Source organism: Adiantum capillus-veneris, chromosome 2, assembly GCF_014529385.1.
Source record: "Adiantum capillus-veneris isolate H3 chromosome 2, ASM1452938v2, whole genome shotgun sequence".
NCBI lineage: Eukaryota > Viridiplantae > Streptophyta > Polypodiopsida > Polypodiales > Pteridaceae > Adiantum > Adiantum capillus-veneris.
Genome location: NC_140932.1, coordinates 3,257,897 through 3,279,461, shown reverse-complemented (window position 1 = coordinate 3,279,461; position 21,565 = coordinate 3,257,897). Strand labels below are relative to the sequence as shown.

Genomic DNA, 21,565 nt, shown 5'->3' with positions numbered 1-21,565 from the left:
TTTAGGGTAATGGCTCTTTGAGTATGAACTCAAGGGCCTCTACTGCAACCAGTAATGGTGGAAAGCAACACAAGAAAGAGAGTGAGAGAGAGACTTATCTCCCTCACATGCTTCAAAAGCAAAAAAACACGCTCTGAGCTCAGCTAGGTCTTGGTCAGTATTGTGTAGATCCGCCATGGCCGCTCCCACGTTCTTTGGCTTCTAAATTCCTTACTTATGTGTAAGGAACTCATGCTTCCCACACCCATCTTGAGCCCTGTATCCATCCTTTTCTGCATGGCTTTGGTCATGCTTTGCATGAGCACCTGCATGGTGTCCTAGTAGTAGGCATCAAAACATTACTATGTGCTCAATAAAAAAGTGATCCTTCATAACCATGGTAGGCTATTGAGGGACTCTAAGCACACGATATTGCTCTTCTCTATTTGGGGCACACTCCTAAACCATACCACGTCGGCGGGGAAGGTATTAGGAAAGAGTCCCAAAGGAGCTTGCTTTCGTGTGCTTAGAGCCCTACAATATTTCTCTTCTCAATCCTAGGTACTTTCCTACAAAGCCCTACACTTGATTTTGCAGTTGTTGGAGGGACTCCATGCACACATTTGCTTCTCCTCGCAATCTAGCATGGTCCTAAATCATACCACGTAGACGCGGAAGGAGTTATGGCATGATCCCCGTTCTCAAAACAATGATATTAGCTCATGTTCCTTACAGCTCTCCCATACCTAAAGCCTTTCTCCACACTGATCTGCCCCGCTTGCCTCAGGAGTATTGAGCAGTTAAGTGAGTCTCTCGGGCATATCCTCTCCCAAAAAGTATAATGCCCCACTCTTGAATACGCTAGACTTACCCAATTGTAGTGCAAGCCATCTCTGCGTGCACCTATAGCCTAGGGTGGCTCAATCGAAAACCTGTATCCTGTCCTCTATGACTGCATGCCTCGAATATGTAAATCCATTTCCCTCCTTAATCCTTATTAGCACCGGCCAAGCATGTAATCTGAACAAGTCTGTGAGTGATTTCGGTGGCTCATGTTAAATATTGGCTAGCTACGTTATGTGTAGGTGGAGCTGATCGGGGGAGACGATCACAATGCTTTTTGGGGCAAGCAATTTTTTTGAACTTATGTAATGCAGGCTACAGCCCGCTTGCAAAGTGCATGTGTAGCATAGTGGTACAGCTCCTGCATGTAATGGGGAGGTCGTGAGCTCAAGACGTACACTGTGCTATTGCCTTGACGTTTTAGTCAACTCCTCCCAGTTGGTTTCATTTGATAACGGGCTCCAGCTGCCCTGCCACGCAAGCAAGCTAGCCAAAAATGTAACCAAAACCAACGTCGAGCACTCCCTACCCTACTGATCTCCAAATACTGATCTCCAAAATTAAAAAGGACATGCTTGTGCTTCTTGAGCCAGACTTCAACTAGAGACTTCAACTAGAACGGTTGTACCGCATATGACTCTTTACAAGATGCCTTGCTACTAAAGCCACCGTAATTAGTGACAACTCTCCATAATTAGTGACAACTCTCCAGCCAAAACGGCCCCATCACCTATCCTTGCAAGCTTCTGTGCGGTAGCACCTGGTAACTCAGCATTTTCACCTTCTACTCTTGGAAGGTTTAAACGTGCAGCTTGCGATGGAACCTGTGTACCACCTCCGATCGTTCCAACCTCCAAAGGTAGCATAGTGACTGAAACATGTAGGTCAGGGCTGGATTTTGTGGGCTCGATCATTATAATGCACTCCAAGCTCTCAACCTTTTGAGCAAGGTCTCGACGTATTGCGCTGAAAACAAATTGCTGAGACAATGTTTGCAGTGTGGGTGTTAAAACCTCTAGGCGCACCATCTCTCTCTCTCTCTCTCTCTCTCTCTCTCTCTCTCTCTCTCTCTCTCTCTCTCTCTCTCTCTAACATCATCCTTTATGACCTTACATTGAATGGGTTTCTCAGCCAGGCCGCTCTACCTTTCACAACACCTCACCAAGGCATAACAGAGCTTCTTTGGTCAACTCATTTAGATTTGTGCTCCTTTTCATATGCAGATCCTTCTAAAGGTCCGCATTCCTCAATCCTTGGATAAATATCAACATGACTCTAGACTGAATTGGTAACTCATCCATAGGGCAAAATTTTACGTAGCGTTTTAGTCTTGAAGATGCTTTTCTAACCGATTCTCCTTCTTTTTGCTTAAACTATGGATTTGCAAGACCGTGTTTGAGCTAAAAATACCTTAGGGAGGCCAAGATACAAGTCAAAGTTCCTGTGTTCTGGTCTTGAAACTGTTTTGAGCGCTGTTTCAAGTGTAGTTCACCAAAATTGCTCTAACTTTTGATAGACAACTTCAAATTGAGTCAGGTAAAGCTAGGAAGATAGCTTGCGGGCAATAGAACACACCTAGAGCTGAGTTTTTTTAGGTTTCCTAAATCCAAACTTCTAGGATATCCAAAACTATTTTTCAAAGACCAAAAAACCACAAAGACCTAACTTTTGAGAGACCTTACTAAGGGCAAAAAGAAATAAGTTGCACTAATCTAAAGTCGGCTTGTAAAAGATATCTTGAGAATCTTGAGTGAGCCTTAACCATGACAAATCATCTACCACCAGGGTTTTCTAGTCCACTCAGATACATGAAAAACGCAACAAACACTACAATGCCGACAACAATGGGATTGAGAGAATACATAGATGAGAGGCATCATTTGACAAACGTGAGATTCATTAGAACCAATGAAGCCATGCGAGTTCTTACGGATTACACTCATGAGGGCTTGTATAGATTCACAAATGGAGCCAAGATTCTTTACGCATTTGTTATTTGATTGAGACTGTGCAGGTTGCATTTGCGGCAAGAGGCATTAGTGAAGCTATGGAAAATACTCGCAAGAAGCATTGAAAGGAAGTACACTAGTGGGATATTCAAATGGTACAAAAGATGTGTGCAGTCACTTTGGAGGCAAAGACACATGAAGACCACATTAAGCTTGTCCAAATTCGGATACATGCTACCCCCATAAGTTTCCTTACAAAGATCTATCCTTGAAGACTTGCATGTATGCCATAACTTGGTGCCAATAGTAGGGAATGACAAAAACATCACATTGACAATGGTTACCATTAACACAAGTTGAAGACACAATTGTGGATATACACGAAGGAGATGTTATTCTTGACAAAGCAAGGGTGATAAGCAAGGCAAGGTTTTGGTACTTGCCACGATCACTCCAAAATATAGTTTTAGTGGAAGGTATCTTATCGATATGAAGCTAAGAAGTAGCCATATGGTATAGTCCTAACAATTAAAGATTTATAACAGCTAAAGAGCCCTCGTACATATCATGTGTGATTCTATCAAGATCTTTTGAAACTGAGCTTGTCTTGGTGCCATCTTGAGCAGCACTATAGCGCTTCACATTATTCATGGCCCACATAATCTTGCGCCTGCAGAGAGTCTGGTGTGTTGTATCCTCATGTGCACTCAACTTAGAGATTGTACCACATGTGAGTACTAGACAATGTAGATAACCATGTAGAGATAATGAAAGTAGCTCTGCATTGAATACAAGAGTGCTCCTATAAGAGAGAATTGGCATCCAAGTCTAGCATCACATCTTATATACTTCATGACACAAGCTCCCTTAAGGTGTCAGGCGACCGGGGCATGTTCTTGGCTTCATGTACAACTTGACAACACCACATTCAACTCCACATTATCATCATTGATTTGAGTGCTAAACAAAAGGTCTTTCAAGTGGGGTCCACAAGGATGCTAGGTCAAAGGACAACCCATACCCAACATGCAAGCCTATCACGAGCGGTCAATCACCGGTGAATGGTTTTATTATTTAGAGGGTATCTTCGCATGCAATTTTGGAGTAGGGGTAATTTCATATGCATGGCGCATGGAAAGGTTTGTTGGGTAGTGCATATAGCATGCATGGTCTGCACATACGCCCGAGCGTTCTGATCTCTTAAATGAAGACAATAGGAACCCTAAAAATTACTCTATGCAAGAGGAAAATGACAAGTCATAGATTAACAAGTTTAAAAGACCTGAAAATAACAATTGCCAGGCTGACATGTTTTTGGCCACTAGAAAGTGCCCTTATAAGGCTTGGTAGGTTGATTTGTATGTGCAACAAATTTGAAGGAACTCATTGTTTTATGTGAACACAGAAGTTGTATCATAAATAGAAGGGCGAGTTATGATCAAAATTCAAACACTAACCACTCACTACTTCATCTTTCCATCTTTTCACCTATTGAACAAGAAGTTCATCATATCAAGTGTAGCACATCAAACAATGGGGAGTATTCTTATTGGACAATGAATATTAAATCTACTTCTGATTTACCAAAGACATTTTTTGTTAGCAAAAGGTGTATACATCACTAAGGCCTTTTGCTCTTGGGCATGCTAGAAAAGAATGAAAGAGGGGACTTGGGCGATAATAGCCTTCAATAGTGTCGCCAAATGCTTTTTTCCAAAGGGTTTTGCATGAAAATCAGTTGGATCAGCCACGTTTTACAATAAAGATGAGAGAGTGGGTTGGTAATACTTTATCATTTTCCTACTACGATACATGAGCAACATGACAACCTGCAGCTACGCTCTGTCAAGATATCTGTGGTTACTGAGGATCTATGGATGTACTGGTTTTAATATACAAACCTCGGAAAAATGTACAAGGCGGGTTTTAACTAGCTTGGGAGGCAGGTGATGGGCTTTTGAAGCTGAACTCCTTCCGGCAGAGAAGTTAATTAGTGTCAGGCTGGTTGGACATGTCAAATATTCAATTATGTGCATATGTACCTCACCTGATGCTGTGGGAGCGGAGCGGTGGTTGGCTGCCAGTCATGGTTGGCACAAAAACAAAGAAAAAGGCCCTGCCATGTGTCCTCATTTATCATGGCAAGCTTTTACTACCTCCAAACTTTGATTGAACCATCTCGACTGCTCGAAATGAGGAGGTGCTGGGTGGTTTGAGCAGCAGCCAAAGAGAGGATGGAGTCTCTATGACAGCCCACAGTGTCAGTTGCTGCCGCTGCAAATAGTCGCTTGCTTGAGGGAGTAGCTTTGCTTCCTTGATGCCGAACAAACATTTCCTGAACCCAAGATTAAATTTTCTCAATGGAAAGCAGAGAAAACCAACAGACATTCAAACTTCTGCAATTTTACACGGTCTACTTTTCTACCGCAGTCATCTTCTGTCCAAGGCACTATCCTTTTTCTTCAACCAAATTCCCCTTTTTTCCTTCAAGCGCTCTAGTAAAATCATCTCAGAATAACCAAGATACTTTGAGAAGATTGGCACAACTGATTCTAATAAACTACAGAGGAGAACTTACGAACAGTGGCACAAGCCTTCACTTAAGAGTACCATCTTTAACCAACATCGGTTAAGAACCTTGAAATGTTATAGCAATGAAATGCAGACATCACTACAACCAAAAAGAACTGGAATTTTTTATTTGATTACCTGGACGACTTGCACCCCCTGTACCACTCGGCTGTCGTACTTGTAGCTATCCGGGGCTGCTGAAGTTTTGGTGACTGGGCCACAGACACAGTAGCTTCTTTCTGGTCTGTAAATTTGAAAGTAGCTGTCAGAAATTATTCAATTCAAAACACACCACAATCCGTAAAACATGTGTGGAAGTATCACCTCAGTCTATCCCACATTCTGACTTTACAATCTGTTCCCCCCATAAGAAGCCCAGCACCGCAAGGCAAAGGAAGTAATGCCCGGACTCCTGGAACACGAGGAGATGGCTCATTCAACTCTTCTAGTTTGTAGTCACTCTTCTTAGAACCTTCAATGCGCTTGACTTCAGATGGCCTACGCCGCGGCAAGGCAGCTGGAAGGTCAGCAAACTCTGTATCTGTCGGATCGCCACTTAGTCTTAGCACCTGCAATGTGCATGTCAATTTCAAGTTTCAGCTGATTGAGAATGAAGGGAGCAAGAATCATATATTAACGCCAAGCAGCTCGCCTGTTGACAGCTTCCATCTGCTGCATTCCACAATGCTACCTCATCACGTCCAGCAGCAACATAAACATACGCACGTGATGTTGCCACTGCTCCAGACTCAGATGGAGGAAACACCGTGCTTGTACTTTCCACCAAGGAGCTTGATGGGTGGCACCAAGTATTCACTGGAAGCTGAAACCTTAGGTCCCACAAGGTAAGCACCCCCCTTGAGGTTCCTGAAACTAGCCAATTATAGCATGAAGCTAGAGCTGTAGCCGAGATGTAGCCTTGAGAAGGTTTAGCTCTCAAGCACCAAGCATCTTTCTGTAATCTTAAGTCCCATAAATGGATACCATTGCGCTGAGTAGTATAAAGCAGCATAGGTGGCCCGTCAGGGGAATAGTTGAGTAGTGAAACCACTGCTCCCTCTTGGGTTTCTAGATTTCTCACATCTGTTAGGCCAGAGTATCGCTCTATGCTGCCAGCCACCCTTGCAACATAATCGACTCGAAGGACATGAATCTTACCGGTGCTAGACGCAGCAGCAACCTGAGGGCTGTTACCAATCATGCACACACCAAGTGCCTTCGCTCCCTGAAAGGAATATGTCAGCCTAGACCGGAAAGAGATGTTGCTCTCTAACCTTCTGCAATCCCAGAACTTAATGTTTCCATCATCTGATGCACTCACAAAAAAGTAGTTGTCATGGGAAACGGAAACCTTATTGACAGCACGATGATGCTCCTGCAGATGAGCAATCAATACACCGCGAGGTTGCCACTGGTTGTTCGCAAATGAAGGAGAGGAAGGTTGAAGATTGTCTGTTTCTGTCAATTGAAGGACTCCTGTACCTGGCAGTTCAAGAGCCCCTTGAACACTTACTTCCGCAAAAATGTTATCTTTCAAACGGCTTGCAGTCAAAGCCTTTGCAAAATCTGTATCTGTGTCGCCACCATCCACATCCTTGATAACCTCATACGCCTGGCGAGTTCCAATAGCATTAATAAAACTCGACCCACTCACAAATCTGGATCCTAGAACAGCTTGCTGCCTGTGAGACTCGTGTCCAGTAGATGCTCCCTCTGCCCAATGGGAGGTGGTAACAGTGGGTAAAATGCTGGGGGTCCCTGATAGCGCTGCAATATGAAAGGGATGCGTTCCATGGCGTACAGCAATAATCCCATTCCAATCTTCATTGAAGGAAGATGATCTCTGGCTGTCAGCTCGCCTCTCACTTAAAGGTACCGAATACAAGGGAATGCCATCAGAAGAACCGTCATAGTTGGTATAGAATCCTGCTCCAACACCAGCATTTGCCCCTATGACTGAACTTTGAAGCTTCTCTGAGTTATCCACTTCCCAATTGTGCATTCGACTCTGCATTGTACTGGAAAGGTTGCGAATGTAGCCTTCCATGGCCTTCATCTTCTCATTATCATCCATCTCTGTAAAAGGTAAGCGATCTCCCTGCCGCATAGGGCTCAAAAGAGAAGTATTCCCTAGGTCATGGGCCTCTGTATCAGCTTTCTGCTGCTCGACAAACTTTTTAGCTGAACTTGTGTCAAGTGGAGTAGTCGGTGAACCTCCCTTCTGTTTGCTTCTCTCAGGCTTCTTGTTCTCCAATTTTTGTGGGGCTGTCTGCGAGAGCATTGCATCACTGAGAACACGGTTAAACATTTCACGAGACATGGGGGTCTTCAGACAAGCTGATAAAGCTGATTCCAGGTTCAGAGAAACTGGTTCTCTTCGCACAAAGGGGGAAAGTATAGGCAGCAAAAACGCATGAGAATCAACCAGCTCTAAGTTGGCACCTGCCGAGGCTACAACTGTCAAGGCAGACTTCCTTACCCACTGACTTGGGTGGCACAGCAATGGGGCACAGCGTTCAACAGCTCTTAGCAATACTCTCTTCCTCAAAAGCCGATGTACACAAATGGCTGCCAAGCATTCCAATGCATTCACTATGACAGTTTCTTCCACATCACTCAAGGCTTGTTCAATGTAGGGAAGTAGGTAGGACTCAATACTAGTCTGGCCCACAAAAAGACAGACATACACAATTTGCTCAAAAAACACAGCCCGTAACTGCTCATCTCTGTCATTCAGAAAGGCTGGAAGGATTGGTAGTAGAACATCATTACACTGCCTTGTACCAAAAAAATCACAAAGGTGCCCCACATGACGTAACAACGCCCTTCTTATGTTTGGAGTCTGTTTTTGCCCCATCACTAGTTCTTGAATAACACGAGCTATGGTTTCTCGAAGCTGGGAAAGTTCAAGCATGTATCTGCTCCCATTCTGATTAGGAAAACTTGGAGCTGCCATCTTCTTGGTTGTTCCCTTCACAGACTGCACAGATTTATATAATACACCTATCTCTGTCATATAATGAGAGGACTCTAAGAAGCGTTGAGCTGTGTGTGCTAGTTCGTGTATATTGTCAGCATAGCAAATACGAACACTCTCTTCTGGGTCATCCGGAAGCATAGAAAGTAGAGGAAGAATATACTCCGGAAAAATTTTAGAATCACTTGGAGGAAAATTTTTCACTAAAGACAGCAGATGGCAAACCACCTGAAGGGCAGCACACCTCACAATTGCTGCAGGATCAGAGAGCAAAGCCACAACATAAGGCAAAACCTGCTGCAACCGTGATTCATCATCTATGTAAAGGCATGACTTGTAAAGCATCTGCACAGCCCCTCTTCTTGCTTGAGGAAGTTTCACGTTTCGAATGCTCGCACAAAGTAGTGAGCCTATCAAAACCATCCCCTCGCACTTTCCTCCATGGCCAAGGTCTCCTTGTGAGCAATGTTTTTTGCTTTCTAGTACCTACAGCAGAAAGAAAAGAGGTCTTTGATAACATTTCCCCTGTACTCGTTTCAAAACAGGTCAAAAGCAAAGATACTAGACAAAATGTAGCCGGATGAACATATACAATAAAACAGACATTAATGAAAAAAAATCATCACGAGTCATTACTGCACAGTCTTTAGGACCTTCATCTAAGAGTATCATTTCACCATCTTATTCATTCAAAACCCTTCCAAAAGGTGAGCCGTCACAAAGTGCAACCATATCCATGTTGGATGAACACCCTAAGAGAGAGAAACACTACACAGAAGAAGATAATCTAAAACCAGAAGTCAAAATGATGCAAAGAAGAACATATACTAGTTAGAAGCAAGCAGTGGGACAGAACATCTGACCCAGGAAAATATCTTCTGCTTGACGGTAAAAAAATATTTATTAGAAAAGACACTAAAGCTTCACATGCACCATGGACTCCACTAGCTCCTTAATTACACCCCAGAACAAGGCAATAAATAAACGTGACTTTGCTCAGCTCACAGACCATTTTAGCATCTTCAAGAATGTCACATGCCATGAAAGTCTCAGCTTGGGGCCTGTTTGCAATTTTTCGCTCAAAGTTTACCTGTCCTGGTTGATAAATGTCCTTTTGATGGATTGCATCAGTAATCACCGCCTCTGTTTCTTGCTTCATCAATGCTTTTTCCATGAGAACCGCAGCTGCTTTCAACCTCCGCATGGGTGTGGCATCTATGTTGGCAGTGTGCCAGCTTTGTTTCGCTTCTGCGCTCCCTACTTCCTCTTCCATATCATCCTGAACTTGGTCAACTCTTCGAATGTCTTCGTCCTTGTAGTCAGGGGAAGAACTCTCTATCATTTGCTTGCATAGTTCTGGGAATGCACTCTGTGTTATCGCTACCTAAAAAGAAAGGCTGCAAGCAGTCAACATTGCCAGCATCCACTAGTGCATTTAAAACTCAACGCAAAGGCTGCTCACTCTTGTGTCGATGTCCAGAGGAAGTAAGCAAGAAAAGAAGCTGTGCAGCAAAGGTGAAAAATAGGCAGGAAACACACAAGGTGCCCAACTTTGCAAATACTGTTCAGCAGTGAGACGAGCAGTGGGATCCAGCTGGATCATGTGAAGAATCATCTCACGGACACCAACATCCACTACCTGTTCATTCAAAAAGAAATTAGAAATTACGTAGTGTGCATACCTCAGTTGGTCAATGTAAATCAAAACCCAAAACAGTAAACCTTCTGCAAGGAAGGGCATGGATCATACTGTCCCCTGCGATAGGCAAGAAGCTGCGACAAGTCAAAAAGCGCTTGACCCTCCATAAAGAGCTCTGCAATCACACATCTGCACACAAAAAACCAATCCATCAAAAGCAACACTTTCAAAATCCTGTGACTCCAGCTAGAAGTTTTGAAACGCACCCAACAGAAAAAATATCCATTGCAGGAGTTAAGACACCGCTTTGAACGTTCCCTGTGTCTCCGCCAGGCTCAAAAAATCTCTAAATTACCAGAAATTATAAACTCAAAAACTGTACAATTTCTCAGAGAATGTAAAGCGTGGAAGCATAGATTGTGTCCTTTGACCTCTGGTGCCACATAGCAACGTCGCCGTCCACCAGTATCAAAAAAAAACGAAAAGTCAGCAGGATTATCCACAGGTAAAAATGTCGGCTTGAAAGATGCATAATCTGCCAGATATAGCCAGTTCCAAGATGTGACAAGTACATTCTCACACTTGATATCCCCTGCATATGTGCCAATCGGCCAGTAGACCAGTATTCATGAGTAGGAAAATGAGAACCTGGACAAATTGCAATACAAAGTTGCTGCTTACCATGACAGATGCCCCGCTCGTGGCTTTGCTTCACTGAAAGCAACAGCTGTAAGACCAGGGAGCTCAGATTAGCAGACACTAGTGGTATCTACATGAAAATGTTCAAACATCCTCCAGCCAAAAACCAAGAAACATGAGCATCACACGAGCACATGTGCGGTACACACACGCATACACATTCAAATGTATACCTGAAAAGCAATCCACTTCTTCTCAATAGCACGTAAAAAAGGACGAGTGCTGATACGATCATGCAGATTGCTAAAAAAGTACTGCCGAAGTAGATATGCAGCTTTATCGGTCTCCAGCCAATACTGGACAGGTGAAGGAATAGTTAGCCTAATTCATAAAAATCTTACTAAGAGACAACATTATTCTTCCATGCATGGGGATTGAAAAGGAATCAAACAGAAAGGAAAAGCCAACCAGACTACCAAACAATGCTACAAATACAGTTGCTAGCACAAATAACATGCAAGGCCTAGTTGCTTACTTGGAAAGGCCACACGTGTGACTGCTCAACTTTGCTCAGCTGCTCCCTTATATGTTGAAGTTTTCTTTCATGTTCCTGAATTTTGTTTAGGTTACTACAAACTTAAGTCGACATAAGGCTACTTGATTTCAATCAATTCAACTGCTCAGCAAAAATAAACACATCAACAAGCATCAAAAATCATTCACTTTCATATAGATAGGAAAACCAGATAACCAGTGACACATACATGCAAGGATTCTATAAACAATTTGAAGTGTGCCAAAATATCATCATCAGCACATGAAGCTAAGTTTCAAAGATTTACAAGCATGCTCGTTGACAGCAACACCTATAGCTAGACACTACCGACAAAATGAAAAGAAGTCTTTTACCTACTCCTGTGCATCTTAAAAGTTATCACCCATGTACAAACCCACCCTTCAGTCCACCTCCCTCCACACTCCCAACCCCCCAAAAAACAAGCACACGTCTCCCCACCTCTAGCTCGTCCCTATTCCAAGAGAGCTATCACATCAGTTTTTTATCAGTCGAATATCTTTAGCTGTTTCTACATTCACCTAGAATGAAACTCTTGTTTGAAAGTAGTTTCTACAACGCATTATTGAAGTAATCCTGACAATATCTGTAGCATGTTAAAGTTCTTAAGATGTTTTATAGAAAGAAACTAGGATGCGACAACCTTGAGATCTGGAAACTCTCCCCGCTTGAAGTAGACCTTGACAACAACAAGACCCTCATCATGAAGGCACAAAATCGATTTGAGAAACCGCCCACCACCTAGGGGCTCCTTGAGCACAAGGTTGCATGTGGAAGGGAGATCATGCAGATAGTACTCCGATGCAGATCCCTGGGTAGTTCGTGCCAGTTTATTTCCCATTCTGCAATATATACCATTTTATTAGCTACCAAGCAGACCTGCCAGCTTTTTATTGTTAACTCAAACATGGTAACATTACCCTCTTGTATTGGGTGCCCATTGTATCAATGATCACACATACCCCACACAGTTCCAGCTAGTAGCACTTCTAGATTCATTTAAGTATCTCCTTTTTTTGTACCTAGACATGGTATCAGATTCAATAGTTTGTAATGAATTGGTCTCATAGGTCATTTTGGCCTTTTGAAGACGTTAATATAACATTTCATTTCATTTCAAACTTCTTTAGAGCAAGGACTCAACAGCCAAATGAGCATGCTTCACAACAGAGTTCAGAGCGCACTTATACCAGAGGTATATTAGTTGACAGAGCCACTAAGCTCGGAGACCTCACGTCTCCGAGGGCGACCACGACATCGACAGAGGCTCCATCAGAGGATCAGGACCAAGGTGGTACCAAACATAATTTTTTATGCACGTAAAAATACGTACTCTTGTAAAGAAAACTCAATTTACCAAACTTTCTAGGACATTTCTCATAAAAAACAAGAAAGGGCAACAACTTTTAGAGACATTTAAAGACATGTTTTACAAAACAACCACATACTGTGTAACTACTGCAAGAGACTTCAAAGTTTAGACGACATTGATGATTGAACGGGCATATTAAAGCTCAAATGAGAACTGGTTTGGTCGCCCATAAGTCAGCAAAAATGCATCAAAAACCCTCGGCCACGCTTATCTTCCAAAAAGAAAATTTTTAAAAAGTGCCTTGTACGGATCGATCTGTACCGTACGGATCATACAGTACATCCATAAGGTACAAAGCGGATCCGTACGTACGTTTTGATCCTACCTTGATCAGGACTATTCTAGCACGACATGGGGAGACGCCCAATACGATATTTAAAGAGGCGGATATTGACGAAGCTCTTCAGCGATTGATGCAGTACTTTTTCGGGTAACGCTCGATGTCAGGCATCCTCGGGCACTGATGATGATGATAATAATGATGATGATGATGATGATTTTAGTCTTTCACTTTACTTCACTTCATTTTTATTAGTAGACATTAGATTAGATCCGCCAGGATTGTATCAGTTTGGTCTAATAGGTCATTTTGGCCTTTTGAAGACGTGGAAGAGGGCGAACTGCAACCCTCAGTAATTGAAGAAATCAACACGATCAAGGAACAAGTACGGGCCATCAAAGAGGGAGAAGAACAGCACAAAGAAATGACGACTTCTTGGTTGGATGTTCTTACCAAAACCCAACAGAAGGCGGACGAAGCCGAGAAATGGATCAAGGTGGCCAAGAAAGGAAAAGACAAGGAGATAACGCCCACGTCCACACCCAACAACATCATTAACCAGACACTAGAGGAGGAGCACAGAAGGGTGCGCGCTTTACATGTGAGAATTTGTGGTCTTAAAGACAAAGGCAATGTGGACAAAGAAGTAAAAGAACTCACAGCCCTGATGGGGATTCATGAGCCGACACACACAAGGGCATGGAGAGTGGGCAACATAAAGAAAAATGGAGGCAGTGGAGAAACCTCAAAAGAAAGATCACTCATCCTCCGTTTTCCCTCCATGGAAGCAAAGAAGTCATTCTTGAAGAAAAGACCAACTCTTAAGGAGACTGGCATCTTTCTTGGGGACGATCTCACCCTCTCGCAGATCGCTCATATGCAGGAAGTAATGCCGGAGATTAGAGCGGCAAGGGGAAAAGGCAAGATCGCTTTTTACCGAGACGGAAAAGTAGTAATACTGGAGCGACGCTCCACATGACGGTGCGAGACTTATGGGACCACACTCAAAGTAGCTGCCTGGAATTGCAATGGATCTATGCGTCTTGATGTGGGTGCTTTTGAGGATAGCTTTACTGGAAGAGACATCATCTTCTACTCTGAGACACACCAGGCCCCGGGGCAATCCATGCCTCACATCAGTGGATATAGGTGGGAGACAGCCTACAGACAGGAGACACGCTCAGAGCATAGAGGGCGGGGCTCGGGAGAAGTGGCAGTGTTATTTAGAGAGGATCTGCAGCCACTGATACATATAGCCCGCAGGGACGAGCAAGCCAGGTACATGTGGGTGAGACTGAAAGCAGAGACAGACAGATACCTCTATCTAGCTATTTGTTACTTTCCCCCGAGTACATCAGTTTATGCACCACCCAGGGGACATCCCCTTTCTCTATTTTGGATGATGACATATGGGAGTTCTCTAGGGACGGTGACATTATCATCCTCGGGGACTTCAATGCTAGGACTGCCCATCACCAGGCAATGTTTTATGATACTTCAGAGGAGATGCTAAGAGAGATAGATGTGGCAAATACAGGCCTTTCCAGACTATCACACGATATGGAATATACTGAGTATGGGCGACACCTGATAGACATGGGCACTGCACATGGATTGGCCATCTTGAACGGCCTACAGAGATTTCCTACCGCGGGAGGTTTTACATGCTTCCCACACAGAGATGGAGCCAACACGGTGGACTATGTCATGGCACAACCGAATCTCATCTCTAGTATCCAGGATCTCACAGTTGGGCCTAGACCGGTCGGGGTGGCAGTGGATCATTCTCTGGTGTCAATGACCATCTCTTTCCAATTCAGTGTAGCACACAAGCCACGAGTAGCAACCCCTACTCGCTACACATTCACAAGGGAGACGGACACTGTATACATGGACGGAATCTACAGACGCCTATGCACTGAGGACCCGGGCGACCTCTAGAGGAGCTAACTACTATACTGACACACACATTACATGAGGCAGCAGCAGAAGCATACCCACACACCCAGCCTGAGTAGAGCCGCCGATCTAGGAGCATGCCTCAGAACAACTGGTACGATGAGGAGTGTCGCCAGACTTCAGAGGGAGGTGCTGTTGGGGGACGTCACTCACAGACAGTCACAGATGGACTTTCGACGCCTGGTGCGGTGGAAGAAGAGGACTTTTTTGGCTCGACTCTTGGCTCGACTCGAGCAGGATCTATATCAGCTATTCATGAGTCAAGACTCGCATGAGGAGTGGCGGCTCTTTCATGAGTAGTCTCCCCCCCCCCCCCCCCCGCTATTTCCTCCACAGAGACCTGGGGTCAGTACGCATCATCTTTGTACACAGTACCTGAACAGCCGCCCCTCCCCAACCCCCCGACCCATGCCCACATACATGTGTCTTTTTCACCGTTGAGATGGTGAAGAAAGCTATTGACAGGATGAAGACTGGGAGAGCATATGATCATGAGGGCCTAGTAGCTGAGCATTTCATGCATGCCAAAGACCTACTAGCAGAGCTTCTAGCAGTTATGTTTAACCGTGCCATGTGTGAGGGCTTACCGGACACTTGGAGCCTATCTACGATCGTACCTATCTTCAAATCAAGAGACCCCATGGAGCCTGGGAATTATCGCACTATTATGATCGGGCACACACTGGCACGGTTGTATGCATCCATTCTTGAGCAACAACTGAGTAGATGGGCAGAGAGGAAAGGAATGCGTGCAACTGGGCAGGCAGGATTCAGGAGAGGCTTCTCTACTCTTGACCATATCCTAACACTCAGGGCCATCATCGAGGAAGGCAGATCTCATGGGAGACGGATCTATTGTAGCTTTGTGGACTTCCGCAAAGCTTTTGACACGGTACCCAGAGCTAGACTGATGTGCAGATTACAGGAAATGGGAGTACCCATAGAGCTCATTTGGGGGATCATGGCATTATACAGATCAGTAGTAGGGCATGTACGCACCCCGGAGGGACTCTCAATACCGGTTCACTCCACTATTGGGGTGAAGCAGGGTTGCCCGCTCTCTCCTACTCTTTTCGGTATGTATGTGGATGAGGTTTCTGACTACATTGACAGGGATGGGGATAAAGGTGCACAGTTGGCAGGGACATGGATTCCACTTTTGTTATATACGGACGATATTGTGTTGATCTCCGAATCCCTAGAGGGAATGCAACGCCAATTGAATGCTTTGCATACGTTTGCCCACGAAAGTGGTTTGTCTGTCAACCTTGGTAAAACCAAGGTTATGGTGTTTAATACCACCCCACAGTGGATCAGGAGATCAACACCTACATTCACATACGGCCAGGAGACTGTGGAGTACGCAGACGCTTACACTTACCTTGGAGTGGTTTTTACTGGACCCACATTCTCACTCAGAGACAAGACTGACTAGAGCCCACGTAGCATTGGGTAGATTGGAGAGGATGTGTTCGCAGGTTCAGTTTCAGGAACCCCAGACGAAGCTCTGGCTCTTTGACACCTTGGTGGCCTCAGCATTGCTCTATGGGGCTGAGATATGGGGACCTTCATTGGATCACCACAGGAGGCCGGGTCGCACAGACGGATGGGGGAATGAAACCGGCCTGTTCAATCCAAAAAGGGCGGTAGACTTTACTTCAAACCTTGATTTAGCTTTCACCCATTATAGTCGTCTATTTTACCTGTACTTTCAAGACACAACAAAGGGGAGAGAGATACAGGCTGCTAGATTGCACCTGTATGAGTAGACCGACACCAGATTGGCCCCTAACTTAGGCGCCCCTTTCGGTATTTCTTTATTGTTCAAAAGAGGGAATAAACGTTGTGGTTCCCTACAAGCTGCCCCGCACAAACTTGGCTGAATTTCCACTGTTCCAGCCCGATTTCGGCAACATAACTGTACTAGAACACTTCACAGTCAGTATTCCCACGCATTGACTGACTTTCCCGACGCATACGCGCACTTTGCAAAACCTAGCGAGAATCTGCAGCACGCTGAATTCTCTGTTTTCAGCCCTGAAAATGCGCCAGATCACCTGTACAACGGTCCCCTTGCGTCCCCGAACCTCCTGGGGGTATTAGGGTCCGTTTAGGGCCAAAACCCTAAACCTGCAAAAATACACAGCAGGCTGTAATTCACTGTTTCGGGCTCCGTTTCGCATGCCGGTCGCATCCGTAGCAAGTCCTCGAGCTCCCGCACCTGTAGGGCTACTTGCCCTTTGAATCGGACGAGATTTCTGGCGTGAAACCTCTCCGAATTCACCTGTACCTGCGGGGGGATTAGCCGCTAGCTAATCCAGTACCTGTGCAAGAGGCTCTTGCCTCGGCAATCGCGCATGAACCCACACAACTGTACATTGGTCAAATGAAAAGCCCACTAGAGAGGCATAACATACTGCCAAAGGGGAGAGAGAGGGCAGTGCGTAGCGTGCAGGGCATCACTCCTGGCACCGCACTGTGCATATGAGGGAAAGCAAGCACTCCATAGCTCTTAACCTGTGACAAAAACTGAAAATGAGGCTCTCCCCCTCCTAAATTCAGCGCCACTTCTTGTTGCATGAGGCAAGTGCACGAGAAGGTGCCACTTGGCACATTTATAAGCATTTTCCCGTTTCGGGGTTGCCGCCTAAAAATCTCGCAACCGGCTGTCCAGTTGACTTCACGGCAGAGTAAGAAAATGTTCCCCTTGTCATTCCGGAGGTAATGACGTCAACACATTTTCAGGTCCCAAAATAGCAGTTCCCTAAATTTTAGGAGATGCTGCCATTGCATCTTTCTAGGTCATCCGACCCTCTTTGTACACTGCGGCCACATCCAGAACTGAAATGTAGCCTCTGTAGCAAAGGATTCCACTTTGGCTAGTCAATGACCCCACTTGGCTAACCATAGTCCTTGTCCAACCTTAGTGCTCTCTTGCCCTCAGGCCTAGACTCCCTCTGGACAGTTCCACACTAGCTATGCAATGCAGGGCAGTTAGATTTCCCGAGGGGTGTTTCCAAAAAGTGAAAGTAAATAGATAATAAGAAAGAAATCAACAAAAAGAATAGATAGTAGTCACACGCTGGTGAGATACCCCCCTCTTGAAATCTCAGACGTCCTCGTTTGCATCTATGTCGTACATGCTTACTGTCAACACTGATGTATTCAACACCTGTCGACACATATACGACACATACATGCTCATTGTCAACCCTGGTGTATTCAACACCTCGTCGACTCATGTATTGCCTGCGTGTGAACCCTGTCCCAATGACATAGTGGTAGCTTCGCACTCTGCCATTGCTTTGAGTCACTAACTTTCCAATGACAAAATGGTAGCTGCACATTTTGCCACTGTCTTATAGTACACGTTGGATCCCGTAACACTTTCGAGCATACCCAAACCGACATTTTAAGAATGCAGTTACACATGTACTCTTCAATAGAAGCAATCACTGTATCCTTGACAAACTGACAAGAAATACTCACTTCTATAGCACTAACCAAACTTTTGGACATTCCATAAGAGCAATTGCCAAACTGACAATCTGTACAGCTCTAACATTCATGTAACAGGTATTTGATTTGAGCTCACTTTAATACCATGTACATCATTTGTTTCAGAAGCCATTGTCACACTGACAATCCATGTAGCTTTGAAACTCATGGGGTCAAGGTAGGTTGCAAACCGAAGGCTTCAAGGTAAAGTGATAACACAGTTGGTGACTCTGCAAGTTCACCTTCTTCCATCCACTTAGCATCCATTGGTGGATAGTTTCTGAACTTTACCAAGTAACGCCTAGCAACCTTGCCTTTCACTTTCCTTTCTTTGTGTGCCAAAATCTATTCAGGGACCAAGATCTCGTCAAGTTCCTCGCTTCCGCTGATCTTCAGCTGCATATCCTTCTGCACATCAACCCACATAGGGTCTGAGAAGACTCACATGAAATGCATTGTGAATCTTCCAACTGTCAGGCAATTTCAGCCTATATGCAACATCACTGATTATGTCGCATACTTGAAAAGGCCCATAGTAACGCATGCTGAGCTTTGGAAACAGTCTTTCCTTGCCCTTCATCTTCTTTAACCTTGCCTTTTCAAAGCGTAAAAGCACCCAATCACCAAGTGAATATACCACTTCACGACGGTGACGATCAACTGCTTTCTTTTGCTTTGCCTGAGTCTTTTCTAAGGCCACTTTGACCTTCTTGTACATTTCATCCATGTCCTGAACATACTTATCTGCTTCAAATATCTTGTCCTTTGTATGCAGTATGGGAGGAACTTTCTTGCCATCTTCAACTATTTCAAAGGGTGCCTTGCCAGTTGATGAATGCACTGTATTATTGTATGCATACTCCACCAATGGCAAATACTGCTGCCACTTTCCTTTATGCTCTGACACATAGCACTGCAGCAGATCTAGGACAGTAGAATTTGCCTCTTCTGACTGCCCATCTGTTTGAGGATGAAATGACGAAGAGAATTTGAGCGTGGTGTCCATATTCTCAAACAAGCCTCTCCAGAACAAACTTGTCATGCGTGGATCACGGTCGCTAACAATCGACTGTGGCATGCCATGATACTTGAAAATATTGCTCGTAAACAAGCGTGCCATATGATCTGGTTTTATCTTCTTCCTGACAGGAATGAAATGAGCCTGTTTGCTAAATCTGCAAATAATGGTCCAAATACTATCGTTTCCTGTCTGCGTTCTCGGAAGATCAAAGATAAAATCCATAGCAATACTTTCCCATGGTTTATCTGGAATAGGTAGTGGTTGCAATAACCCTGGTGCCTTTTGCCTGTCAAACTTGACCTTTTGGCATATTAGACATTCTCGCACAAAGGCATCCACATCCCTTCTCAATGTAGGCCAATAGAAGAATGTCTCAACCGCTTTAACTGTAGCATCGATACCACGATGCCCTGCATACGGTGGGACATGACTCTCTTCCATAACTTTGCGTCGCAATGGCTTTGTGACACACAATCTGCCATGCATCATCATGAACCCATCTTTGAGAAGATAGTGTTCATGACGTTGTCCATCCATTAGTTGCTCGAAGACCCTTGCAAAATCTTCATCATTTGCATACTGTTCTCTCATATCATCAAGTTCATGATGATAAGGAATCGACACAGCTGAAATTTGTGGCTTCCTTGACAAGGCATCAGCCACAACATTCTTCTTGCCTTCCACATGCACAATCTGAAAATGGAACATGGACAAGATATTTGCCCATCGCATATGCTTCTCAGATAACTTTGTTTGTGTCAAGAAGTATCGCAAGGTCTGATGGTCCGTTTGGACAACAAAGTCTGCACCTAGCAGGTAGTGTTTCCAACTTAAGAGCGCATGAATCACAGCCAGTAACTCTTTCTCATAGACCTGCATGGTCATCTCTGGCCCTTACAAAATTCTGCTCTCATAGGCTACTACCCTGCCATCTTGCATTAGCACTGAACCAATGCTACTACCGCAGGCATCACACTGGACAACAAATGACTTCCTAAGATCTGGCAACACAATGACTGGATCTGAAGTCATCTTTTCCTTTAAGAGATTAAAAGCTGAAATCTCTTTTTGTGTCCATCTAAAGGTGACTGCCTTCTTTTGAAGAGCATGTAAAGGTGAAACAATCTCAGCGAAATTTCGTATAAACCTTCTGTAATAGGAGCATAGTCCCAAAAAGCTTCGGACATCATGCACCGTCTTCAAATTTGGCCATGACTTGATCGCTTCAACTTTTGCAGGATCCATTCTGACACCATCCTTTGAGACAATGTGTCCCGGAAAGTGAATCTCTTCCAGAAAAAACTCACTTTTCTTTGCATTGATGAGCAACCTATGACTGCGTAGCTCTTTAAACACAATGGCCAAGTGATGCCTATGCTCCTCTTCATTCTTTGAGTAGACTATCATGTCATCAAAGAATGTACCAACAAACTGCTGGTGTGGACGGAAAATTCTGTCCATCATCCTATTGAACGTAGCATGAGCATTTGTGAGACCAAAGGGAATCACTAAAAATTCGTAAAGGCCAAACGTCGTTCTAAAAGCAATCTTGTGCACATCCTCTGATCTAATGCGGATCTGATGATACCCACTCTTTAGATCTATCGTGCTAAACATAGCTGCTCCTTCTAATTTGTCCATAATATCATCAATTCTAGGTATAGGGAACCTATTCTTGATGGTATTCTTGTTCAGTGCACGGTAGTCGATGCACATACGCCATGAGCCATCCTTTTTCTGCACCAACAACACTGGAGAACAGAATGGAGATGAACTGGGCTGAATCAGCCCCTTTTCTAACAGCTCCTGTACTTGGCCCATTATCTCTTTCTGCTGAGCCGCACTAACCCTGTACGGAGGCTTATTTGGTGGGCTACTGCCTGGCACCAAATCTATCGCATGGTCCTCGGGTCTCTCTGGCGGTAATTGAGACGGTAATGAATCGGAAAAACAGTCACTATACTGTTGTAAAAACATTGACCTTTCTTTATCTAGCACAGATAAATTTGATTCATCACAATCTGACACTTCACGTGCAAAAACCAAGTACGCAGAAAGATGCTTTTTCATTACAGAAGTAATAGCAGAAGCTGATACAGTAGGAATAGACACAGGGGATCATAGACCAGACACAGGGAATTACAATTATGGCTGACAGACCAGATGATGTGACTGAAGAGGTTTCCTCTTCACAGGGTCAACAGACACATGAAGTGGGTGAGTCCTCAAGACCACCACAGACAAATGACGATATATTCAGGACC

At 44.4% G+C, this 21,565-nt stretch overlaps 1 protein-coding gene across 8 annotated transcripts in view; it reads right to left on the bottom strand.

Annotated features, from left to right (window-relative positions):
* Window positions 1-4,452: 4,452 nt before the first annotated feature.
* VPS15 (protein kinase family protein / WD-40 repeat family protein) overlaps window positions 4,453-21,565 on the bottom strand; it is a 71,113-nt gene continuing 54,000 nt past the window's right edge. For 4 of the 8 annotated variants that reach the window (XM_086483388.1, XM_086483390.1, XM_086483385.1 and 1 more), the window contains 13 exons: window positions 11,815-12,013; window positions 11,133-11,207; window positions 10,831-10,953; window positions 10,640-10,685; window positions 10,390-10,550; window positions 10,225-10,304; window positions 10,042-10,147; window positions 9,782-9,958; window positions 9,410-9,703; window positions 5,995-8,805; window positions 5,667-5,911; window positions 5,481-5,586; window positions 4,453-5,106 (listed from right to left, as the gene is read on the bottom strand). In XM_086483388.1, the coding sequence (XP_086339514.1) occupies window positions 4,924-5,106; window positions 5,481-5,586; window positions 5,667-5,911; window positions 5,995-8,805; window positions 9,410-9,703; window positions 9,782-9,958; window positions 10,042-10,147; window positions 10,225-10,304; window positions 10,390-10,550; window positions 10,640-10,685; window positions 10,831-10,953; window positions 11,133-11,207; window positions 11,815-12,012 (4,605 nt within the window). In that variant the 5' untranslated portion in view covers window position 12,013 and the 3' untranslated portion in view covers window positions 4,453-4,923. Of the gene's footprint in view, window positions 5,107-5,480; window positions 5,587-5,666; window positions 5,912-5,994; window positions 8,806-9,409; window positions 9,704-9,781; window positions 9,959-10,041; window positions 10,148-10,224; window positions 10,305-10,389; window positions 10,551-10,639; window positions 10,686-10,830; window positions 10,954-11,132; window positions 11,208-11,814; window positions 12,014-12,091; window positions 12,194-21,565 lie in introns of all 8 variants that reach the window. The other 4 variants (XM_086483381.1, XM_086483384.1, XM_086483378.1 and 1 more) reach the window with 2 other exon arrangements.